Source organism: Prionailurus viverrinus, chromosome E1 (genome assembly GCF_022837055.1).
Source record: "Prionailurus viverrinus isolate Anna chromosome E1, UM_Priviv_1.0, whole genome shotgun sequence".
NCBI classification, from domain to species: domain Eukaryota; kingdom Metazoa; phylum Chordata; class Mammalia; order Carnivora; family Felidae; genus Prionailurus; species Prionailurus viverrinus.
Window position 1 is genome coordinate 16017346 of NC_062574.1, and position 26161 is coordinate 16043506.

The following is a 26161-nucleotide window of genomic DNA, read 5'->3' on the forward strand; positions in this document are numbered from 1 at the left end:
GTTCTAGCCCCATGTTGGGCGTAGAGCTTACTTAAAACATTTTTTTTTTAATTTGAGATTTCCTTTGAGACTTAATACGTGATAAATGTGTGCAAATGTTCCACATGAGTTTGATAAGAATTTCAGTTCTAGGCTATAGCACAAGCTTCTGTGCATTTTTAGTTTTTCATTTAAATTTTTTAAAGTTTATTTTATTTATTTATTTTTTATTTTTTTTTTTCTTAATGTTTTTATTTATTTTTGAGACAGAGACAGAGCATGAGCAGGGAAGGGGCAGAGAGAGAGGGAGACACAGAATCGGAAGCAGGCTCCAGGCGCTCAGCCATCCTCACAGAGCCCAATGCGGGGCTCGAACTCACAGACTGTGAGATCATGACCTGAGGTGAAGTCGGATGCTCAACCGACTGAGGCACCCAGGCACCCCTGAAGTTTATTTATTTTTATTAAAATTTTTTTCCCAATGTTTATTTATTTTTGAGAGACAGAGACAGCGTGAGCGACGGAGTGGCAGAGAGTGAGGGAGACATAGAATCTGAAACAGGCTCCAGGCTCTGAGCTGTCAGTACAGAGCCCAATGTGGGGTTTGTACTTGTACTCACGAACCCTGAGATCATGACCTCAGCCGAAGTCAGACACTTAACTGACTGAGCCACCCAGGTGCCCCTTATTTATTTATTTTGAGAGAGAGAGAGAGAGAGAGAGAGAGAGAGAGCGAGAGAGAGAGAGAATGAATATCCCAGGCAGGCTCCACACAGTGAGCATGGTATTCAATGTGGGGCTCGATCCTATGAACCGTGAGATCATGACCTGAGCTGAAGTCAAGAGTCAGACACTTAACCCACTGAACCACCCAGCCTCCCCAATCTGAGAGGCCTCTCAGGCTCCTTCTTGCATGCATCCTGCTTTTCCTTAAGAAGGCCTTCTTCTCTCACTTCCCTTTTCTACAGTGCTTGACATACACCAGGAAACTTCCTATGACTAACTTCAGTCAATTCTGAGCACTGACTTCTTGGCCTTCCCTCCATCCGCTCAGTGCTAATCTGCCACAGCCAGAGTCTCTTCCCGAGCATGTACTTGAGGCCTCCTATCCTTGCATCCCGCCTCCCTTATCAGATTCTCAAAACTCACAACTTCCCCTCCTTCTGCCACCTTGGCACACCTGGTTCAAAGGGCCCCAAGGAAAAGGGCCACCCTCCCTACCTCGGCTCAGATGCCAGGCTCTACTCACCTCCTTCTGGATTTCACTCTTGAGGGCAGAAATCTTCATTTTCATGTCTTCCAGCTCATGGTCTGGGAAGGGATGCACCTGGGGGCTGGCCTCAGACTCCTCAGGTGATGGAAACACTAGGTCAGCCAGGGGGATGTACCACTTGCAGTCATATTGCTGGTGCTTCCTGCAAACAAGCCAGAGAAAGACATGAACCAGAGGGAAGGAACTTGGCTCTCAAGCCTGAACTGCTAGAATCCAAAGAAACCTGAAAGGGATTTGCTGTGAACTTGTCACAGGCAAGAATGATCCATGTCCTTGAGGAGTCTGATCAGAAAACCCACGTGTGGAGAAATGACAGTCAAGTTCTAGGGTCAGGCGGCGGTGAGGGCTGTGGACCTTGGCCTTGCCAATCTTCAGGCCCAGTACGACTGATGTTTTTAAATATCTCAACCCTCTAACACTTTCCTATTCCCCATTGCACACTCTTCCCTCCCCCAAGCCTATCTCTACTTAGCTCATATTCGTTATCCTTTGGGCTAGAGGTGTATTCACACATGTTACCTTTAATGCCAACTCTGATCAATAGAGGTCATGTGGGGTACTGGGTAGAAGATTATAAAGCCACACCCAAGCCTAGTGGGAAACAGTGCCGTGGTTCATTAGTAATGTCTGTCACGGGCAAAGGACTAAAGGCATAGGTGTCTTTGCTTATGACTGCCATCTCTGCTTTTGAATGATCTCATCTGTGATCCCGTTCCAGGGAACTAAAGCACATAATAACCTCTCCTTCTCTCACCTCCCTCAGGACTTGGGTTTGCACCTCTCGTTGTGGCCCCTTAGTGCTGCAGTCTCCCCTGGACTCTGAGGCACACAGTAGGGGATCAAGAAGTGGGGGAGGAAAAATGAGGGAATGAGTACCACATAACCTCTTCTGCTCACGGCACAGTGTGGACTCATGTCACTGCATGTGGAGATGGAGGTGGAAAGCAGCTTTCAGGTCTGATTAAGGTTCAAATCCTACCTTCTCTAGCTCTAGTGTGACCTTGGGCAACTGATTTTTTTTCTTCTTCTTCTTTTTTTATTTTAGAGAGAGAGCGCACACATGTGAGTAGGGGAGAGGGGCAGAGGGAAACAGAATCCAAAGTAGGCTCCACACTCAGCACAGAGCCTGACGTGGGGCTTGATCCCACAACCCTGGGATCATGACCTGAGCCAAAATCAAGAGTTGGACACTCAACTGACTGAGCCACCCAGAGGCCCCTGATTTAACTTTTCTAAGTCTCTTCTCTTGTCTGTGAGATGAGGATAATAATACCCACTTTGTGGAGTTTGGGGGAAGATTGGAAATAATAGAGTCAAAGCATTTGTCATGGCACCTGGCATGGCATAAGCACTCAATAATGACAGCAGATTTAATGAATATTCACCAAATTGCAGTTAGCAAAAATTTAGAGCTGTCTAATAAAAGGAGAATGCTTAAGTAAATTATGGCATATCCACTTGTAACATCATGCAGGAAAGTAAAAGGATGATTATGAAGATTAGGCAGCAACGGGGAAAATGCTTATGACGTGAAATGGAAAAAGCAGCAACCAAAATTGGGCATTCACTCTGATTACAAGTACATGAAAAAACATGAGAAGGTTTAAAAAAACTGGAAGGAAATATAGCAGCAGGAGACTGATGCTTATGTTCGGGTGGGTGATGGGTTTTTCCCCCTGTAGTTTGGTTGTATTATCTTTATAATTAAAAACAGGATTTATCTTTAGAAAAAGGATATGTAGTAAAACAAAATGAATTAATGTGTTTTTTAAAAGGAAAAATAAATGCGGACTGCCCCAGGTGCGGGGGAGGGGGCTCCTCAGGGGGCAGAGTCTAGCTCCCTCCCACCTTGCCCCCTGGACTCACCCTGCGGATGTCTTCTTGAGCTTGGCGCACAGTAGGACATCTGTAAAGAGGAAGACATGCCGCAGCTTCCGGGAGCTCTCCGACACTTCCACCAGGAAGCCGTCCTTCACCAGCTGCCGTGTCTGAGGGAGATAGCACACCCACCCCCACCTGCTCAGGGGGAGTCAACCTAGGGCCCGGCCTGCTCTGGGGGCACCATCCAGCTGGGAGGTGCCACAGGGACACGGTTAAGGTCCCACAGACACGGGCTTTCTGGCTGTGATCTTGGGCAAGTTCCCTGACCTCTGAGTCTCAGTCTTAACATCTGTAAGATGGGGACAATGACGTCTGCCCTGTAAAGTAGGATTCACCAAGCAAGACGGTATATGTAAAACGGCCCAATGCCTGACACATAATACGTGATCGATAAATGGTAGCTTTGTATTTCTCCCCAGCTGCCAACAGCTCTCACCTGGATAGACAATAGTCCAGAATGACTTGGTTTCTCCACACTGGGGCGTGAACACCTCCCACTCCCAGCCCCAGGACCACCCCAACCCTGCCTAAGAAGGTGATCTTGTTTCAGTTCAACCTTGACCCACAGACCTGCTGGGGTCTGTTTATGCCACCTCTGAGTGGATTCTATAGGCGACCTCAGGTGGACAGGAGACACTGGTCTCCCTTGGGTGGGGCTGTACCAGTTCCTGGGGGAAACTGCGGCCATCTCTAACCTGGGTTCTGGATGGTTAAGAGCATTTTGCTCCACGCAGAACTTCCAGACTTTCCTCCCTGACACCCTCAGAGCCAGCAGGCTTCTCTGGGGCTGTCACAGACTGTCCCAGCCTTCCCTGTGTTATATACCACGTGACCTACATATTCTGTGATATGTAGGTGGGCATGGTGAAAGTATACAGTTAAAAAGACCTGAAACCGACAGTGCTCTAAACCTTCTGGAGAGCTTTCAGCTATCTTCGAGTCAAACAAGCCAGTGACATTCCCGGATTTGCAAACCAGAGCTGGGAGTTGCACACAGGGACAGCTCTCTGTGCCCCATTAGTCACACTCCAGACCCTGTCCCTCATTACTTCCCTCCCCAGGAGATATTGGGGGCTTGTAGATGTAACAAAGGAACATAAACTCAGCCAGCCTTCACTCCTAAATGCCAATTAATTACCTCCCCCGGACAGGGAGCACTGTATAAGGGCCACGCTGCTGACCCACGTGGGTTAACTGTCCCTTCGATTCTTTAAACCGCTTCCCCTCTCTGGGATACCCCCACCCTTCCACCAAGAAGGGGCCCCAAGGAACTGGAGCTGCTGTACCACATCTAGGTGCCCACCTGGGACATTCCAGCAACCTTAGCCACCTCTCATTCCAGACATTCTTGCTGTTGGGCTCGCTCCTAGCTCCTGCCCTCCTATTCGTGCAGGCTGATAACAGGCAGCTCAGAGCTCGACTCCCCGGGCTCCCTCAGGCTGTGCCATTATCTTCCGGGGGACCCTGAGGGCATCACACTGCCCACGGTGGGTGTGTGCATTCAGCATTGTGAGAGCCAGAGCCCCTGGTTTCCCTGGTATGGGGGACAGTGCGTGAGGCTTGCAGAGAGATAACCCCAGCTAAAGAATCCAGTTCCAACACTTATGGCCAAGAGACCTTGTGTCAGATCTTCAGAGACTCTCCAGGCCTCAGTGGATTATTATAAAGATTAATGAGACACCGAACTTAAAGCTCCCAGGGCCTGAAGACCTTTTCTTGGCTGGGCATGGGAGAGGAGGGTTGGAGAGGCAGAATGCCTGCTCCCCTGTGCAAGAGGGCAGGGATAGGTGATATGGTCCACTGCACCCTTCTCAGCCTGGGTGAGTGGCTGGGCTGGGTCCTGAGCTCACCTCTCCCTTGGGGGTTGTGACAGCAGTCCGGCGGGGGTCGATGTCCTCATTGATGCTGGACAGGAAGTTCTGGGAGATGCGGAGGGCATCCTGGAGCAGCGGGTAGTCTGGGTGGTCCACAGGTGTGTGCTTCAGCAGGTCCTGGGAAGGGGTGGGGTGAGTCAGGGGCGGCAGTTCTGGGGCTCAACGAGAAGACAGTGGGGACTCAATCTTCACCAAAGGAATTCCAAGGGGGGGCACTAAGGGACCCATGCTCTAATCTGGTCATGCCTGCAAAATCAGGGTCAGAGAGGCAGCGTCAGGGCAGGGGCGCCCCTTTGTCACTAGTGCAGTCATCACTCTTCCCCCTGGCGGAGTGAGCCAGGTGGAGTCTCATCTCACCGAGCAGCTGCGAGAGATACCCCTCTACCCACCCCACAGCTGCTCCAAGGATCCTGGAGACCATTAGGCCAGGGATGGGGAGGCAGGAAGTGCCTGCCTCCCCGGAAGCATTTGGCCAAATGTCAAACTTAGTAGCCAGGCTATATTTAGGCCCTGGCTCCATTGGCATAGTTACCACAGACCAGGCAGGTACAGTCGGGACCCAGGGACACTCTGCCCGGCTCCCCAAGTGGGTTGTTCTCAGTGACTCCAGCGCTCACCACCCTGGGCTCAGCCTCCCACTCAACTCCTAACACCTCCCTGGCCATCCAGGGGGCTGACACTCACATGTAGGACCAGGGTGCTCCTGGTGACTCGGTCAATGGGCTTGTAGAGCAGAGCTGTTGGCAAAGGCAGGGAGAAGGAGACAGCACAGATGACATACAGGGAGCAGCTTGACACCTTAGAGATGAGCCTTATCCCCACCCTCCCCACCCCCCTGCCGCTGCCCTACACGGACACCCATGTGCAGGAAGCCACAGCTCCATTCTGTCCCAGGGCAGGCCAGATGACACCAACAGGCAGACATGCAGCCCTGGCAGCCCAGGCCCCCTCCTACCTGCCTCGTCTCATCAGTCACCAGAGGTGACTTCTTTAAGGGCCATCCCACAGGCCTGTCCTTGTCTGACCAGGCTCAGAGCAGATGAAGATGCTCCTCTGCACCCTTAACCCTGCATCATACAGCTATACCTAGCCTTACCCCATAGAGCTCTAGCACCCCCAGAATGTGGGAAAGAGACGTGCTGTTTTTCCAGGGAAGGTAGTTCCTCCACACCCAATCATTCTTATACTCCTCCGGTCCAAGGTCTGGCATTGCCAGCTGGGAACGGCAGGCTTTGTTCCGACCCACACGGTTGGCCTCATCCCCATGAGAAGACCCCCCCCCCCCACCCTCCATGCCCTCAAACTCTCCAACCAAACAGGACAGGCTGAGGGCCAGGGAGGCAGGCCAGCTCTCCACATAAAGGCTCTGCTCTCAACCAAGCGGCAGCTGAGGGGGCAAAGATTTCCCACAGGAATTCAGGTGGGGCCTCTGGGAGCCCCGAAGAGGACGGGGAAATGCCAGCTCAGCAGGGCCCCCGTTCACCACACCCCGTGGCTGACCAGGACAAATGAGGATTGCTGGGATTCAGCAGGGACAGGTGGAGGCAGCAGCTGGCTGACCATACTTCCAAACAAAGCTTCCTACAAACAGCTGTGCCTCACCCCTCCCAACATAGGTGGTTCAGCCTCCGTCCACCTGGACGCCTCTGTCCATAGGCTCGTGACCTCTGTCCTCCTGCCCCGGGGCAGGAAGAGGCAGGAGGCTGGTTGTGACAGTCCCAGAGCCGACACTCATGCCCTAGCTAGCCCCCGAACCAAAGAGTCCCCTGTAGATATAAATACCCCATGCACTGCTAAGCAGACACTTTGGGGAACGATCTGCTGGCTATGGAGAAGATACAGTCTCAGTGGTGCGCCATGAGCCTTATCTGCAGTCTTTGCTTGGCTGCCCTTTAGAATCACTGGGGGAGCTCTTAAAAGAAACAGCTGCCTGCTCCACTCTCCCCACCTCATCAGCGAAATCCCAATCTCTGCTGGGTGGAACCTGGGTATTAGCATTTTTAAAAAGTTCCTTTGCTGATTCTGATATGTACCAATGGTTGAAAACTACTGCTTTAGGCAAACACACTTTCCGTGACTTATTTTAGGCCTTTCTTAACTTAGCAATTGCTAGAGACCCTCCCCATGGTATATGGGAACCAAAATGAACAGGACCAGGCTGGGGTTATCCAGGGATAGGGAGGATACAGCCCAGTTACCAGCGTAGGGCAGGGGGACCCTGTATTGACACTATTTAGAGTATCCACCTGTGGCTTAGCTCATCTGCAGGGGGGAAATCACACCCAAGGACCCCAAAGACCCAAGAGAAAGTGCAAGTTCAGCAGACACCTGCCAGTGTGGGCTCTGGAGTCCCAGCCCGGGGAAAGCTGGTATTGCAGTGCCAGCTCCCTCTGCCCCTCTCCCAGGTCCCGGCAGGAAGAGGCTGACTAAGCTCAGAGGTCTGAGCAAATGGTGGGTTGGGTTTCAGAGGGGTTATTAATACGTCTGAGGTCACCTCGAGTTGACCTGATTGGGGCTGTGGAATGAGTGCCTGGGTTGGGGGAAAGGGGAGGAATGGTGGGGACAGGGGAGTGCAGGAAGAGGGCCCTGGGGCCACAGTCAGATATGGAGGGAAGAAGAGGGGGGAAGAACAACCCCGATGTTCTGCTCATGCTCCCCACGGCCCCTGTACACCAGTCTCCCCTGACAATGCAGGGTAAAGAGCCCACCCTTCCCCCCTTACCTGTTCCATGGCCCTTCCTGCCCCTGCTTCCCCTACTCTCCCTTCTCCTCACCATGCCATTCCAGTTCCTGGGATAGACACCATTCACCAAGTTACAATGCCTGTCTCCCCACCTCCTCCAGGAAGGCTTCCCTGATGAGGATTTTTGCAAACGACACTCACAGTGCCTAAAAGTCAGACCACTGACATAAGCAAGCTGGCCTCTCTGTAGTCTGCTGGGTACTTAATCTGCATCCAGTGGCACTCTCTTATACGTGCTATTTCCTTTGATTAAAAAGACAAGCAATTAATTACCACTAGCCCCATTTTACAGATGAGGAAACTTCTCTAAGGCGCGGAGAAGTTACATAACTTGCTTATAATAACAAAGCTGCAAATGGTAGCTGGGTTTTGAATGTAGGTCTACCCATGCTCCTCGCTTTGAGCTATCACCTTCGGTACAGGAGGGCAGTGTCTGCGAAAGCTCAGTGACCCTCGGGAGGATTCTTGGCAAGATTCACCAGGAAGGAGTGGGTAAGCTGGCCTCTTTTTTGTCACCAAGATGACCCCCTCCTTGGGGGCCCGGATCACACACAACTTCCTTTTGCATCCCCCACAGCAACTGGCACAGAGACGTGCAGCAAATAAACCAGTAAGCCAGAGCGAGCCCCAAGTGCAGAATCTCCCCCCCTGGAACTCCCAGAACCAGCGTCTCTTGGAGGGGCTGAGAAGATTCTAAACAGTGTGGTTGGTAAAGGCTCATTCTCTCCTCCCTCCCCACTTTGAAGCTGACTTCAAAGACAGCATCGCAGTCACAAAAAAAAAACCCTGAACTCCAGTCCCAGGTCCGTTTCACTAAGACTCAACTCCCTTTTGGGGAGGGAAGAGGAAGCAAAGGGCTGACCGGTTTCCTTTTTAAGGAGGCAGAGTGGAGACCTGACCCACTCCTAGGCCAAACCAACAAGAGCACTTCTTCTCTGATCTTCAAGCAAGGCAATTTCAAGTCCATCCCTCCTCTTGACCCCAGCCTGTTGGAATCTGAGCCAACGGGTGGGGGGCCCAGGACAGCTCCTGCCCGGTGACTGGGGTTCCCACAGCCGTCCTCCTGGGGCAGCTGGAGAGGGGCTACCTCAGGGGTTCCTCCATCAAGAACGAGCCTCGACACAGCATGGCCTGAGAAGGGGAGCGGACAACAGCCCCTCCAGCACAGTGGCCTCTGAGAAAGAGCCCAGGAAACCTCATCATTTCTCCTTCAGCAAACAGCCACCCTCCTCCGTTCAGCCTTCCACAAGGAGCTCCAGGTTACCACGGAGATGTGAAGGCAAAGTGACTGAGAGGATGCAGAGACAAAACGCCTGAGGGAAGGAGGTCCTAAAACCAGCCGCCTGCCGCTCCAACACACAGGGGCCCAGGGCAGCTGGCGTGGAGGTCACACCTGACCCTCCCTCCGCACCCCGTCCCCTGCCAAAGGCAGCTCGGGTCATCCCTAAGGCACTTCTTGCCTCAGAGAGCAGCGTCCGCTGCTTCTGGACACCTCCTTTCCTGGGCCTGCTCCTACCTGCTCTGAGCAAGAGCCTGGCTGACAGCACGCGCCTGTCCCAGGACCTCCTTGCTGAGGGAGCTGCAAAGAGGATGCTCTGGGTCCCTTCCATTGACCAGAGGGTGTGTGACCTTCACAAGGCGGCAGCCTGCCACGCCCCCCTCTCTACCGGCTTGCACCAAGTGCCGAGACCTCAGCTTGGGGGTCTCTAGAGGCTAGAAACACCCCTCCATCCTGGGAGCAACCCAATTCCTTCCTGCTCTCCCAACTGCATCCGCGTTCTCCCACTGCCGCTGTTCTGAGGAGAGAATGTCGCGAAGGCAGCATGTGCGCTCTGAGCACACAATACCCTGGCGGCTCAACCGCCTCTCCTCTCTCCGGAAACAAAGAAACTCCCAACTTGTCCCTCCAGCGGGGTCCCCCTGGCCCGAGGCACTGCTGTCCAGACCACATGCCACTCTTTGACGGTCCCCTGCCGGGCCCCTTTAGCCCCAGGGTTGCCACACCTGCAGGCACAGCCTGGTCACTTTCTCTTCTTAAACAGCATCTCCAGGAAGTTGCCCACAGCCTCTCAAGCCAAGCCCCCAATTCCCCACCGATCCTCGGGACGGGGGTACCTGGACGCTTCTAGCCTGGTCGTTCCATTTCCGAGCCACCCTGCCCCGCGTGGCCCCAGACTTCAATTCCAAGCTGGAAGCTGGCCAGAACGGGGGTAAACACAGATCTAGCCATTTGCACCCACTCCCTTCCCTGCTGCCCCCAAACCTTGCCAGCCACACATAAGCCCACTCTGGCCGGCCCCCAGAGGTGGGAAGCCACACCGCCTCCCGTGAGAGGGGGCCTAGGTTACCATAGGTGCAGTTACAGCAGAAGCGAATGATGAGGAGAATTTCCATGGCAGCCTCCGTCCCAGCGGCAGGAGCTTGCGGCCATCGCTCGGTGGCTCCCATCAGCAGCCTGGCCACTCAGCCACCTTGCCGGCTGCTGCTGCACAGCCTGAATCAAGCAGCCGCTTCAGAGTGCTCCTCTAGCAAGGGGGAGGGGCGGGGAGGGAGGCGCGCGTGGAGAGGCAGGAGGGGGAAGGGGGAGGAGGAGGGGAGCGAGCTGCCTGCTGGCATCCTAAGGAGGAGCACGTTTGTAGCTGGCCGGCTGCCTAGGGACAGAGGCTGGATTCTTCCCATTTGTGCACCACACACACTCACACACTCGCACGCACATGCTCACACAAGCAGGGCACCGTAGTCCACAAAGGCAGACAAAGGAAGGTGACTGTTACCCAGCTCGTTCCCCAGAGTACCTTCCATAGTGACTGATGTGTGGCTGTCCTTGGAGTCCTTGGGACCTTTCACTTTGAGTTCCTGCCAAACAGAGGGGAGGAATCACTACATGGCCTCCCCATCCCCCACTGGAGGCATAGCAAGTAGGGCTCTGAAACCCAGGGTGTGAAGAGGAGGGCAAAGACCGAAGCATGGGTCCCCCCACTGCCTGCCTCACTGACTCCCGACTCCCTGTGCCACACCCATGATCTCCTGGAGCCTGTGGAGTCCCAAGACTGGGTGTAGGTGGGGAGGAGGGGTTCTGGGTACCAGAGAGGTCTGTGACAATAGTGCTCCTCAGACACACCCCCTAAAGCCCCTCCCTGGTGACTCTGAGGGCATTCCAATGAATGGGTGATGACAAGAACAGGACCTCCCCCTGCCCCCCACCCCTACCCCCGGTCAGGGTTCCCTCCACGGCAGCCACACACAGGGTTGTACACATCAGCCCAGGGTATGTGGGATTTGAGAGGACAAGCAAAAGGAGTACCAGCACCTTGGGGCACAAGCAGACCTGGAGACAAGGAGGGACGGAGATAAGGGGATAATGTCTTGCACAGGGGGAGGCAGGGAGGCAGCACACCTGGGGCAGAGACCCAGCTCCAGAGGGTGGTCTGACCTATATCCTACCCAGATTGAGAGGGACTCAACCCAGCCCCCACCCACACCTGCCACTCCCCACCCACCGGTGCCTGTGCTGGCAGCAGAGAGAAAACTGCAAGGGAGGAAGGAAGAGCCAACACCCCTCCTGGACCCCAGGCAAAGTGATCCAGAAGTGAGGGCTGGAAACAGACTCCAGGGATGGCTTATCCATTCGATCCTCTTTTATCTGCCTTTAGAGAGAGAGCTTCCTGCTCTAGCCCTTTGGCAACAGACCAGTATGGCCTGTAATTGGAGCTGTAATGCAACCCCCACTTGCGGGGCTGAGTGCACGGAGGGGGCCTCCGAGTGGGGTGTCAGCAGAGAGGCCAGGGCGAGGTGAGGCCAAGGTCGGAAACTCAGGTGATGTTGTCTGCTCTGCCTGGAAGTGGGGAAATGTCCAGGCAGCGACGGGAGCTCCCCATTTCCTACTCCTGCCTCAGGCTGTTTCTAGACAGAGAAAACCCTTGGGGACTGAGCATGGGGGTGGGGAGAAGGGGGTTACTCAGCTCCTCAAGACTGTGTCTCTGGCTGGTGACTGGATTCCCAGCTTCAGGCAATTTTTCTCTATGTTCCTCTCCAGCGTGGCCTAGAGGTATGAAATCGCTCCTGCTGCAGAGAAGGGCCTGACTGCAGTGATTAAGTGGAAGCGCCAGTAGGAAGCTAGGAAGCGACGGCATCAGTGCATGAGTCAGGGTGAGAAGCCACCTGGCAGCAGGCCAAGGGGCTGGCTCCGCCTTTGGGGCCAGCAGCCTTCGCCAGGGACTAGGGGAGGGATGCAGGGGCCGGCGCCGACCAAAGAGAATGGGCAGTCAGCCCAAGCTAAGGGGAGACTCACCACTCTCTGGACCGTACATGACCCTGGGCAGCCTTGAACACAGATCAGAGGGCTCCAGTTTGTTCCCAGGGAGCGCTGGGAGTGATAAGGGGAAGCGCCATTTCTCCAGCCTTGTGACTCTATGTGGAGGGACTTCCCCACCCAACTCTGTCCTCCCAGGCAGAGGGTGACTCACCTGACGGCTGACTCTGGGAGAAGAAACTGAGCTTAGCTCCCTGCTTCCGTCCCCAGTAGATGTATTTGATGGTGGAGGGGAAGTATTAGCAAGCCCAATGTGGCCGCAGACCCAAGTCTACATTTTCCCATCTGGCTTTTACTAGTAATTAAGCTGACGTTTTCATCTCCATCTGCCCAACCCTTGTGCTGCCTCTCCGCTAGTTCCAAACTGGAGGAGAACCCATAACCCCAGGAGTCTCACAAACACTATCCTACGTCTCACCAACTTTTCTAGCACCAGCGCTGAGAGCGGAACGCAAAGAGTCCAGAGAGGCCCGTAAGGCAGGATTTCCAAAACTGCAGAAGGAGCCCCCTGTCCCTGGAACCAGAGGTTTTCTTGTCCCAGGCTTGGAGCTGGTGCCGGGACTGCAAGGCCAGCAGCTTGGGGGGTCTCACTGAGATCCTTCTGACCAAAGAGGTAAGCTGGGCTCTGCTCCCGGAGGATATGCGAGCTCCTCCCTGACACTTCCTGGAGAGAAGTGTCAATGGCAGACATTGCCACATCTTTGCCCTCCAGAGAACGGGAAGAAGGCTTAGCTGCAACAGGGGGACAGGTCTATTACCAGCTGGAAGGTATATGGCTGTGTCTCCACATAAATGGGCCTGGCCCTCTCTCTGTTGTGGGATTGCAAGGATCTTAAAACACCACCTTGGGGCGCCTGGGTGGCTCAGTCGGTTAAACATCCAACTTCGGCTCAGGTCATGGTCTCACCGTTTGAGGTGAGCTTAACATCTGTTAATTCTGGGAGCCTGAGTCTGGATCCTGCTTTGGATTCTGTGGCTCCCTCTCTCTCTGCCCCTCCCCACTCTGTCTCTCAAAAATAAATAAATAAACATTAAAAAACACACACACACACACACACACACCACCTAGTTTAGACCTCTTCAAATCTTCCTGCTCATAAAATCACCTGGGAAGCTTGTTAAAAATATAGACTCCTGGGTCCCACCCAAACCCTCTGAATTGAAGCACCAGGGAAGGTGTCTGAAGATCTGCATTTTAAACAGTGCTCCCGGTGGTTCTTATCAAGCAAGTCTGGGATGAGCTGAAACATCCAGATACCTCACTGGACAGAAGAGGAAATAAGGCCAAGAGAAGGGAAGTGACTTGCTCAAGGTCACTACCGTGTTGGGAAAATACTGCCTTTTTTCTTTTTTGCCTCCTCTGTTCTAATATAGAATAACCTAAACAGAATAACAAAATCAAACAAATCGTTACTCTTATATTAAGGGGGAAAATATCAAGTGTGAGAAAGCAAATGTCAGTCTAAGTGTTACCCTCAGGGGAACCATTTCCCTAACCGGCAACAGGCCAGAAGGCTGGAAGGCTCCAGGTTGTAGCGGGGGCTGTGCAGGGAGCTGCCCACCTCCGAGATCTTCTGGAATTGATTGTTGGACTGGCTGCACTTCTCAGCGGTCTCCAGAGCGACTTTATAGTTATCCACAAACGCTTTGTACACGCCAAGCTGGCTGGCCTGCAGGGAGAAGAGAGGAGAGAGAGAGGAGGGCAGGAGTGGGATGGGAGAGAGGATTAATGAATGGATGAAAGCCTAAGCAGGGCACCTGGAGCTCCCTTAGCACTCAGAACTTCTGACTTAGCTCCAAAGGGCTATGTGGGAACAGAGAGGGAAAGGTAGGATGAACATACTACGGTACCCCTTTGAACTTGACTGTTTCCGTGGAAACCAGCTCAGCCAATAAGGTTAACAAGAGGGTACTGGGGGCTGGGGGGAGCAGGGCAGGGCCTTTGTTGGCATGCTAGAAACTCAACAGCATTTGGCTTTATTTAGCATCATCAAGGTCTCTCAGGGTTTGAAGCCCCTGAATGCCTCACACGTCTTTCATAGTCTGGAATTAGCTGGAGCAGGGAGGGCACGTGTAGCCTGTTCAGTACCCCACTCCCCATGCTGAGTATAAGGCACAGCACTTAAAGGTACAGTGCCTGAGCGCCTGGCTGGCTCAGTTGTGGAGCGTGCAACTCTTGATCTCGGGGTTGTGGGTTTGAGCCCCACGTTAGGTGTAGAGATTACTTAAAATCTTAAAAAAAATTTTTTTTTAATGTTTCTTTATTTTAGAGAGAGAGAGAGAGAGAGAGAGAGAGAGAGTGCATGAATGGGGAGGGGCAGAGAGAGAGGGAGACACAGAATCTGAATCAGGCTCCAGGCTCCGAGCTGTCAGCACAGAGTCCCATGCAGGGCTTGAACTCATGAACCATGAGATCATGACCTGAGCCGAAGTTGGACACTTAACCGACTGAGCCACCCAGGCATCCCTCTGTGTTTTTACTTTTAAGAATAGGGCTACTAGAAAATTTTAAATTACATATATGGCTCGCACTATATTTGTACTGGAGGCACTGCTCTAGAGAAACTTGCATATGTGTGTTCCCAAGGAAATGTGGGCAAGTGTATTCACTGCTTTGCTCTTCCTCCTGTGAAAAGACTGATAACAAATGGTCACAAAAAAGGGGAATCCACACACACACAGTACAGTTCAAATGAATGAACTAGATCTCTGTGTAGTAACACTGACAAGTTCCAAAACAAATGTTGACTGAATTGCAAAATATATACATGTAAAAAGTACATGTAAGGCCATAAAAAGATACAGACCCATAATAAAAAACACAAACTACAGCCCAGAAGGCGACACACCAAATTCATTCCAGTAGCTGCTTCTAGGTTGAGCAGAAGGGCAAGGGAAAGAGAGAGAGAGAGAGCCTTCATCTGTAAGGCTTTGTTTTCTTGATTAAAAAGCCTTTCTGTATATCTTCAGAGCTTAACATCTGTTAATTCTGGGAGATGAGTGCACAGTTGTTTGCTACATTATTCTCTAGAATTTCTGCTTTAAAATCTTTTTCAATGAAGTAGCAAGGAGGTTCAGCTGCTACGGGGCTCCCTCGGGGGATCCCGCCAAGGTGCTGGGGAAAGTGGGCTGCCCTTGAACCCCATTCTGCACCGCTCTGCTTTCTGCAGAATCCTTGTGCTCCTTAAGATCCCAAAGAGGTGGGGCAGGTGGAAGCTGGCAGGTGGGGGCCAGGAAAGCCAGAGGAGAAGATGAGCACTGGGATGCTTGCAGAGAAGCCAAGGCCAGAGCTGTGCAGGTCTCAGCCCCAGACAGGCCAGACTTTGCAAAAAAAAAAGAAAAATCTTGGGAGAAGGGCAGGAAGGGATGGAGCTCAGTTCCTTCTCCAAGGGGAGTATTGGCCCACTGGTGTCCCAAGCCACAGGGAAGGTTCTAGACAGCTGCTTCCTAAACCAAAGTAAAAATCATTGCTATTCTTCTTCCAGGTATGTGCTCTCCTTGTCCCCCTTTCCCACAAGAACGATAAAGGCTGGCTGCCCAGGTTGGAACCCTACCTTCCCATCCTACTGCCTCAGGGAGTAGCAGGACAGGAGTGAGAGCAGGAACTACATGAGCAGAAGACCTGTGTGTAGGGGGTCACTGACCACCCCAGGCACTGCCATCTCCATGGCATATCCTTGTCTGTAGAACCCAAGGCCGGGCCCACCAGGGCCATTAACTGGGAAGTGGAGGTTGCTTGGAAACAGCAGCTTGGCACTGGGGTGATCTCATAAAACAAATAGCAGAGATGCTAATTCCCTTCTCTCAGAAATGGAGACCAGCTGAAAATAAACTGCCTCCAGATGCCTGGACTGCCCCAGCTCCACCCCGGCCCTCCCAAGCCTGCAGCTCCAGGGGCTTCAGATAGCAGTTCCTGATGTTGGAGGAGGGAAGGTGGGGAAGCAAATTCACAATCCAGGCCTGTGGGGCTGAGACCAGAATGCGGGGACCCTCGTGACAGCAGGGTCCAAGTGACAAAGATAAACTGGGACAGTCTTTCCACTATGCTCTGGCCTACACCCCCTACCCCAGCTCTGGTCAGCTCTCTTATGCCCTCCCAAGCTGATCAGCTCAGGCTCCTGGGACCAGGCCAGGAGTGATGACTGGGTATTCACCATCCCTGACCTGGCGCAAACACACTGGGGCTGCTGGAACCAGGAGCGTGGGGTTCCCTTGCATACTACCTTCTGGGGTGCCTCTTGCTAAGTATAACAACAATGACGATGATGACAGTGGTAATGGCAATAACAGTAACGCTACTGGCTAACTATGGAGTATTTACTAATGTATTATATTCCAGGCCCCGTTCCAAGCACTTTTCAGGTAATAACTCATGTAGTCCTCACAACAATTCAATGGGGCAAATACTGTTATTATCCTCTTTTTTACAGATGAGGAAGCTGAGTCACAAAGAGGTTGTACACGAAGTCACAGGTTCAATCTGTGGCAGAGCCAGGATTCAAAGTCAGCTGTGCCTCTAGAAGCTATGTCCCTATAACACTGCTGGCCTCTCAGGACACAGACCTCAGGTCCTGTGATGTCTCCCTCAATGCTCTTCCAAGTTCTCCCTAGTCCCAGTGGTCAAGGTCATGATGCACTCATTCATTCGTTCATTCATTCATTCATTCATTCATTCATTCATGTATTGGGCACTGGGATGGTTCTGGGGTCTAATGATGAAGCAAACACAGTCTGTTCTCTCAGAGCTTATGGTTTTGGGGAGTCAGGCAGGTACAGTGTTCACTGAGGGGAGAAGCATAGGGGCTTTGTTCGAAGGTCTGGGTAAAGCTTCTCGAAGGAGGCTGTTCTAAGCTGGGAACAGATGGGGAAGGACATTTCAGGCAGCTAGAGCTGCAAGAACAGAGAGGTCAAGAGTGTCTGCTGCATGAACTAAGAATAGAAAGTTCGGTGTCAGGGGGCACAAGGATGGGGGAGGCAGCAGCCAGAGGCCGGGGGGTGGACAGAGGCCAGCATGCAAAGGGTCTCAGAAGCGGTTCCTCAGAGCCTGGTATTTACTTATCCAATGGGCAAGGGGGAGAGATGTAAGCAGGGGAGAAGCAAGGTCTGGTCAGGAGTTCAGATAACTCTCTCCTGCCAGTAGCTAAGGGTTGGGAGGCTGCTGGGGAGGTGGGCCCAGAAGCAGGAGTCACTAATGAGATGAGGGTGGGGACAAGCAGGCAGCTGTAAGCTTTAAAGTGGACTCCTTGGGTTGCGGGGAGGGCTTCAGGATGGGGAAGGTGGTGGGGCAGAGGAGGTGCCAAGGACTAGTCCAAGGGAGGCACGGATGGATGGTGGCTGGGATGGTGGCAGCACCCATTGAGACAGAGGCAGGAAGAAAAGCAAAGAACTTCAGACACGGTAAGTTCAGTTCTGATCGTGCTGAGCATGAGGTCGCAGGAGTATCCAAGCAAGAGTTTTCCCCAGTGTAAGCAAAATACAGGCCTGTCCATTCAACCAGTCCCACCACTGCAGGGGAGGTAAAGGAAAGGCACTGCTCCTTAGCCCTACCATTCACACCCAGAGAACAAAGACTCCTGACTGGCTGTCTCTTCCTGCCCTCTGGGCAGGCAGAAGTTATAGGCAGAGAAAGACCAGGGAAGAGTGGGGTTGGGGGCTCTGTGGGTCTGACCTGGGGACCCTCCAGGGGACACAGCCAGAGACAGTGTCAGAGCCAGGGGAGGGTGTCACAGAAGGCTCAGGAACTGGAAGATCTCTGCAAGCCTTTCCCAACAGTATGTCTGCACAGTAATTCTACCTCCTCATACCTTTCCCTCCCTTGCAATCCCTCAGGAGAGCTGACCCGTGTCCCATCTGACTGTTGACTTCAGAGGCAGCACTGAGGTGTGGCAAATGCCCAACGTGTCCCAAGTGAGCAGTCCCTGCCCACCCATCTGGCACATACTCCTGTATCAGCTGAGAACAGGGGACCTGAAACCCAGCAAGTGAGCCTTCGTTCCAGCCCTTGAACTCCCTTGGGGAGAGAGAAACCTATGCATATAGCCTCTCACATCCCTGGAAGCACTTAGGGCTTCACCATGGGAGACCAGGAGTTGAGGCACTAGGCCCAGGTCCCCATACAACAGAGGCCCAGGCTTTCCTCCAGGACTCAGAAATGACCCAGGCCTTCAAGGAGGCCAAAAAGGACTAGGGATGACTGGTCCTCTCCCAACACCAGCAGCTCCACCGAGACACTGGATAAGGACCCTCCATCAACAGAAAACTCACCAGCTTCTGGAAGAGGTGGCCCATGGTGACCTGGCTGTCCCACTGCTGCACCTTGGGGCAGAGGTTGTCATAGAACTCCTTGTGGATCTCGTAGATGTCCTGGATCTTGTAGAAGATTGTCTCAATCTGTTGGATGGTGAGCACGGGCTGGGAGGTGGTAGCTGTGGCCTTCAGGGGTTTCATGGGCTGGAAGTGAGGAGGAAGGCAGAGAGGAGGTGAGAGGCACATAAACCGGAGGGTCAGAAGGCCCGGGGCACTGATGAGCCTTTCCTGCAGCTGGAGTGGTACCTAGACAAGGCCACTGAGGGCAGGGCACCTGAAGTGTGGTTTGTATCAAGTAGCTGCTGTCATAGGCGCCGACAAGCCATGCCCAACCGCAAGGGGACCCGGCAGCCAGGGCCTGGTCCAGCAGCCCTCCCAGGCCCCAGTGTTAATTACCACCAGGACATATTTCCCCCACGCCCTCATCCCCCAAGGGGCCCCTTCCCCTAGCCTGTATGGACTTTGGTTATTGGTTTAAAAGGACATGTCCTTCTTCCACAATGGCCTTGTGCTCTGAGTCATAAGCTCCCTTGTCACACTTCAGTGGAAGGGAGGGTTGACTGGAAACTCAACCCCTTAGCTACTTCCAAGAAACACAACATGATTCTAAGATTTTGGGGTAGTGTCTCACAGAGACCCAAGACCAACATCAGCTGCACTGACATTTCAAGTTCCCATCACTTAGTATACAGAGAGCGAGCAAGGTGGCACGCATGCCCCTGTCCTACCTCCTATACCTGTGGCAGACATCGCTAGTCAATCACAATGCTCTTTCTAAATGAGCTTGGTTGTGGTCTCAGACTCTTTCTCAGTGCTGAGGTTGACATGTAAGATGAAACTTATCTGTAACCTCTGCTTGTCTGCACCAAAACTCTCCAGGGCCTACAGGTGGAGCAGATGAGGTGACAAATAACACAGGACCACTCCCTAACACTGACTGGAAGCTGGAACTATCACCTTAATGCCCCAAAGTAGGACTTGTAGGAAAATGGAACTTGGGTGCATTCTCTTCAGGGTGATTGCCTGTGAGTAATGAGTAAATATTCATTTTATAGCCAGGGGAAAAAAAAAGCTATTAAAATTTATAGTTGAAACAAACAAACAAAAAAACCCCAGATACTGAAAGATAAAGAGCTCTTCCGAAGTTGGCCTTCCTCAGCCCTAAGCCTCCAAAAGATGCCTCGACTGCACTCCAGAGGCCCTCCAGGAGACAGGGTCTGGAAACCTGCCACATAGAGAAAGTATAGGAGAAGCAGGCACATTCACCAGGAAGACAGAAGCCTGAGTCAGACATGGTTAATATTCTTCATCTAGCTGAAGGGCTCTGTGTGGAAAGAGGCCTTTGACTTACCCTGAGTCACTCTGGAGACCCAGGAACAACCAGAAGTTATGGGGACAGGTGTGGCCTCACTAGAGCTGTCCCCCATTGTCTTATAGGATTGGGTAGTGAGCTTTCCAACCAGAGAAGCATTCAAGCAGATAATGGGCGACTCAGTGCTGGACTGGATGGAACACCGACACTTCGGGAGACCGAAGTTATCACTGGCTCACTCTGAGAGCTCTGAGAGATGACTATCAGCTCGAGCTCCCACGGCAGCCAAACTCCAGGCAAGCTTCCCGCGCTCCTCCCATCCGGCTCTCTGGTGGTGGCAGGGTCATGTCTATCCATAAGAGGAAGTCCCATCTACTCAAATACCCAGATGATGCTCTGAATGTCAGCTCCCTCATCCTCCCAGCTCTAAAAAAAAGTCCAGAAATGATAAAGGCAGGGAAAAGCAGAGCCTTCCTTCTGACCCTTTTAGCTAACCCTAATGTCCAGGCTTTGCTAGGGAGGTAGGATGGAGTTTAACCTGGGGCAGGCCAGGGGGTGTGGGCTTGAGTCTCCGCTCTGCCACTTAATAGCTGTGGGCACATCACTTAGCATCTGGGTCTCAGCAGCCTCATTTGTAAAACTGAGATAATATTACCTTCTTGAGAACACTGATGGGCAGATCAAAAGCCATAATTTATATAAAATACCAAGTATGTGCCTGGCATACAGATGGCAGTCAATAGTGTTAGCTACTACTATTATTATTACTCACCCCACAAATAATGTACCAAGTGCCTCATGTGAGGCCAGACCAGGGTATTCAGTGATCACAATACACCCAATCCCTGAGCCCGTGGAGCCTCCCATCCAGTAGGGGAGACAGACACATAATTTACATAGAAATGCAGTGAAAGAAATAAGAAGGGGACCTCCTGAGACAGGGTGGGGAAGGACAGCTTCTCCCAGAAAGGAACATTTACCCTGAAATGGAAGCATGGGGGTGCAGAGGACAGTATTCGAGGCAGGCTTCCTCAACGCCGGTCCCAAGGTAGGTACGGTCTTGGCGAGAGACAGGAGCCAGAGGAAGGCAGTGAGCCTGTGTGCCTGGGCAAGGGGGAGGAGCGGGGCTGGAGGACCGGGCAGAGGCCAGATGGGGCAGGGAAGACAGGCAGCTTGTAAGCCCTTGCAATGAGGGTGAGGCAGGGGAGTGATGGGGGTCCAATTTTCTTTATAGGAGATTTCTTTTTCTGACTCATGATCCTTGCTCTGGAGAACGTTATAATCTATTTGAGTAACATGGACCAACACAAATGAAACAATCTAGTGGGCAAAGCGAGATAGGATATCACCCATCTAGGGCTGTCAGTACCAACCAAGTGGTCCCAAGGTTGGTTGTGCTAGCACAGCTCTGAGGGCTTCACAGAGGAGGTGACACGAACAGAACCTTGAGGTTTGGGAAGATCTGAGCAGGTGGAGGGTGGGTGGGGCATGGGTGAGCATGCCAGGGAGGGAAACAGAAGGAACCAGGGGCCAGGAGAAAGGGAATACTGTTCTCCCAACCCCAGGTGGGTGGCCCCGCTCGGCTTTAGGGCTCCCGAGATTCCCTGAAGGACACAGAGATGGTCCTCAAGATCACTGTCCTACTTAATCCTTTTTTCCTCTACCAGGAATCCAGTGGACAGACAAGTCACCACAGACTCCCAGAACCTTTACTCCTTGCTCTTGCCTGAGTGCAGTCCCCACTAGGGAGGGAATAGTCCTGGGAAGACAAAGGGTCAGGATTTCTCAGGAGCTGCTGGGGATGCACTCCTCCACCACCTATGCAAAGATAAGATCTGACCACTCTGCTTCCTCCTGAACCTCCCACTCTGTCTACAAAAAAGGAAGAAATGGGTGCTCACCAGCAGTAGGTCACATGGACAGGGGCTGCACTCAGGCCATCACAGGGTTCTCAGGACAAGGTTGGGGACCTTTGGTCTCAGCTCTGATTTCACTCGGGGGAGAGGGGAGTGATGTGTGTGTGTGAGCCCCGGCTGGCCAGAAACCCTTGAAGGCAGTTCACTTTAATCTGGTGAAGCCCTGAATCCAGGCCTCGGGTCCAGATGGCGGCAAGGCCAAGGCAACCCCATACTGAACTTCGATCCAGCACTGTTCTTATGCCCAAGTGTTAGCACTCCCAGAATCCTGCTGCAGGGAGCAAGGGTGGCCCCTGGCTCTCCATTTTATCAGAGGAGAAAAAGATTCTTGAGAGGATCACGGAGGGACCTCCCAGTCAAGCCTGGCGCTCGAGTTCCCATGAAGTGCTTCTCAGGAAGATGGGCCAGGTGGGTTCTGACTCATAGTGGGACTTCACACAGCGATCTGTCAGCTCTGTCCCCCAGCAACTTGGCTTTCGAAACAGGGGGAAGAAATCTGCCCACCTCCTCCACCTCCTATCCCAGAAGGCCTGGGTTTACTCCTCCTCCCGGAACCCAGAGAGGGAGGCACAGTTAACCTGTTTTACAGATAAGGAACCTGAGAACCCCAAAGTTAACTGCCTAAATGAGAGGCTGAGAGAGGAGGGCCAGAGGTGGGAAGAGCTTTAGGTGAGGGCCAGGGGGCAGCACCTGAGCTCACTTCACACATTCCTCACACATTCCCCATGGTGGGGAAGATGCAGAATTTCCTGCATTTGGTTTGTCTCCCTTCCTCCACCCCCCCACTTCAGCCCAGGCTCCCAGACCTACTTTGCTTGTAATCTGAGCCAACCAGGAACCTGGAGGTTTCCAGATTACCAAACCCTACCCTAGCCAACCACCCAGGGGCAGGAACAGAGGCTCCCGTGTAGGTCCTGGCTGCGTGTGTGTGTGTGCATTCGGTGTTAGGTACACACACCACACACACCCAGCCATCTGCATATCAGGAAGTGTGAAGCTGAGAACAGTCAAACACAAACACAGTAGGAGCAGAGCCAGGGGACGAGGGTCGAGAGTCTGGTGATGAATAGGAGATCTGGGCGCAGACCATGGAGAAGACAGGTTTTCTTCTCCAGGCCCCTTGGTCAGGTCATCCCCTGCACCCCCCCCCCCCCAAAGAGCAAAGGGCTTTAGCAACCAGGCAGCCACGAGGGGAGGGTTCTATAGCTCAAGGAGGGGGCAGGGAGGTTTGATTCCTTATCTCTGAGGCTTATTATCTGAGGCTGTGGCTGTGGAGGGTCCTGCCCCCTCTTCCTGGGGCCCTCCAGCACAGGCCAGGCCTCCTAGATAGTCTCTCCCCTCCCTCCTGCCACTGCTCAAGAAAGAACCAATCAGGGGCCTGGGATGAACAAACTCTGGGGGGCAGAGGGAAGGAGCGATGCGCTCTGGGTCACCTCTGGACTGGGGCTCCAGCCTCACAGGTTTTGCCTTTGAGGCATGAAGCTGTTAGAAAGGCGAAGCAGGGAGGGAGTGTCTTGGCCCCTAAACCTGTTGCTATCTTTGCTGGGACAAACGGAAATTCACATGGGGCCCAATGACTGACAAGAATGCAAGTTGGCATCTACGAGTGGCTTGCCTCTGATGAGGACGGGCCTCCCCTTTCTTCAGGGAAAGGGTGTGTTGACAGAAACAAGCCCTAACCTGAGTCTCTCTCAGCCCCGGAGAAAATAACAGCAGCAGCTAACACTTAGGCTCTACGAGCTTCACATACACGCTCATCTCGTCCCCACAACAACCCCAAGAGCAGAGTGCCTACTAGTATCAGTGCAAGCAGTTTGCAGATGGAGACAATGGGCCACAAAGGCTCATCAATGTGCTGAAGGGCTAGAGTTAGAAAGCGGTCAAGCAGGGATTCTGGCGAGCAGTCTGGTTCCTTTGTCTGAACTCCTTTCAAACGGGCATCCTTTTCGTAATGACAACTATGCCCCCTCATTTTGGTGTGGCAATTCAGTGTGTGAGAGGTATTTCATATGTGTCTGACTGGCCCTCTGCTTGTCTTCCTTCCTTCAGCTAATTGAGTGCCTAAGTGCCTGGGATTTATACTAGGTCCCCCCAAGGATCACCTGACCTTCTCAACCCCATGAAGGAGAGAGAGAAGGTAGTGGGATTATTCTCAGCTTCAGATGAGGAAAATGAGGTTCCAGGATATTATGCGTGGCTTGCCCAAAGCCAGTGGTTTTCAAAACCACAACACGTGTGAGAAATAACACGGCCCAGTACACACATACACATCCATACAACAAACCCAAAGTTTCACGAAATAGTACCTATTCTTACTACGTGCAATGCACGCTGACATTTTCCTTCTCTTTTAAAAAGACACACTGGTTCAACCTACTATGTTGACTTCACAAACGCACTAATGGGTTCAGATGCACAGTATGAAAAACAGTGCAATGAGTCTGTGATTAACAGCACAGTCAAGTCTTGCCCTAGTTCTGGCCTCAGACCACAGTCCTATCTGCCATACCGTCCAGCACTTGAAAAACACTTGCTGTGCCTACCAATAAACTCCCGGGGAGAGCTGTCCCAAACTGAGCCCAGGGTGTTGCAAAGTACCTGCACATTTCGATAGTTATTCCTTGGGTAATAAACACCAAGTCCCACCCGAGACACCGGGTGACGACATCTCACATCACAGCAAGTACAGAAATGTGCATCTTACGGTTCTTGTAAGAAAGAGTTTCTACTCTACGTTTCTTATGCCCCCTGTGACTGATCCCATCCTACGTCTCAGAAGGCAAAACACGCAGGGGAAAGAACTTGACTGCCAAAGTTACTCTGCAAACTACCCAGCTGCATCTAATGAGCATTTTCTTCAAAGGCAAAAACATCTTACATCTGTGTACTACTTTTACCTAATATTAATAGTATTTTGGGGCGCCTTGGCGGCTCAGTCGGTTAAGCTGTCTGACTTCGGCTCAGGTTATGATCTCACTGTTCATGAGGTCGAGCTCCGTGTGAGGCTCTGTGCTGACAGCTCATAAATAAACATTAAAAAAAAAAATAGTATTGCCCTCCCAGGCTGAGTCTCGCCATGCCTCCGTCTTGTGAGGAAACTGAGGCACCTTCACAGAGGGTTGGGGTTGGTCTAATGCATCAGAGCTATGGTGATTCTTAAGAGACACAGACACCCTTCCACCTCACCTTTCCTGCCACAGGGCCTCGGGATGGGGTGAACGGCTCACTACTCCAGGGAGGAGGAAGGACTGGCACCAGGAATGACTAAGAGGGCTCAGTTTGATTGACTGGTAGAGACTACCCTGAGCAGTGTGGAGGCATAGGCTGGGACGCCACCCCCTGACCTGGACAGAGTGCTGTGATTGATTAGTAATGCCTGTGTGCTTTCCCAGATCAGGTAATGGAGAGTCAGGGCTGAAAGGCACAGGCCCTTTCTGGCAATGACCCCCGGCCACCCATTGCCAAGCTGTCAGCAGAGCAACACCAAAGACTCTGCCCACAGAGAAAGACTGATCCAGGTCTCCCTTCTTCTTCAACCCCCAAAGCAGTTTTTGAGCCTGACACTGAGGTCAGAGCATATACTCACCAGCAACAAGGCTTCCAGCTGGTTAATGTAGATCTCTTCGCTGGCCAGGAACCCCGAGAGAACCAGCTTCCTCATCTCCAGGCCTTTCCCTGCTTCCACCTGTATGAGAGCAAACCGAGAGCCAACAGGTCAGGAGAAAGGAGGCTAACATCCCGAGGGACCTGTTTTCTTGCCTTTGTCCTCCTCTTTAACACTTTTATAGAGAATAAAAGCCAAGTAGATTTACTATAGAAAATTTTGAAAATATAGAATAAAAAAGGAAAAACAAGCACCCGTTTTCCTGCTGCTAACAGCTTCCTTTCTCTCCCACATTTCCTTATCGGACATCCACCCATCCACCTATCCAGTCTTAGAGTAGTGAGCAAAAGAACAAAGGCGGTGGCCTCGTGTGTAAGGGGCAGTTTGATGGGGGAATACAGACAGTTGACAAGGGAAATCAGAGCCATGACTGAGGCAGCGCATGATCACATGGGAGGACCCAACAGGGGCCAGAGGAGGCTCCTGGAAGAGTATAAACTGAGAAGAGGGGTAGAGAGAATGAGACGGAAGTGGCCATGGGAGCCCCATGTTGTGGCCTTCTAGCTACACCTTTGACTATATCTTCCTGTCCCCAAGGGCTCAACCCCACAATAGAAGGTGCTGCACCCCCCAGCATTTCCTGACCACCTCACAGTGCAAGGCACATATCCTAACTAGCCTCCCCCCCACTCCAGAACTCCTCCTCCATAGTGATCGTGCCCCATTTAGCCTTGAACATCCGTCTCGCTAATCTCTTACTAGGACTCTGTTCCACCCCTCCCTTTCTGCTGCGGGCTTTGGCTCTGCCACCCGGATTCTTCTAATTGACCTCTGCCTCTCTCTCCTCCCTTCACACCACACACCAGAGCCAGGTTAACCTTCATGAGAACACTGCCTTACCCCTGATGCTTGTCAAGGGCTTAATATCAATACTGTAAAACCTTGCTAGTTGCAACAACAT

General features: G+C 52.5%; 1 protein-coding gene across 4 annotated transcripts in view; it reads right to left on the reverse strand.

Moving 5' to 3' along the window:
* The window catches only part of ABR (ABR activator of RhoGEF and GTPase), a 183613-nt gene that overhangs the window by 46908 nt on the left and 110544 nt on the right, over positions 1-26161 (reverse strand). For all 4 annotated transcript variants that reach the window (XM_047833044.1, XM_047833045.1, XM_047833046.1 and 1 more), the window contains 8 exons: positions 25183-25281; positions 18327-18512; positions 13625-13732; positions 10546-10606; positions 5692-5744; positions 4984-5124; positions 3119-3240; positions 1229-1394 (listed from right to left, as the gene is read on the reverse strand). In XM_047833044.1, coding sequence (XP_047689000.1) covers positions 1229-1394; positions 3119-3240; positions 4984-5124; positions 5692-5744; positions 10546-10606; positions 13625-13732; positions 18327-18512; positions 25183-25281 — 936 coding nt within the window. The remainder of the gene's footprint in view (positions 1-1228; positions 1395-3118; positions 3241-4983; positions 5125-5691; positions 5745-10545; positions 10607-13624; positions 13733-18326; positions 18513-25182; positions 25282-26161) is intronic.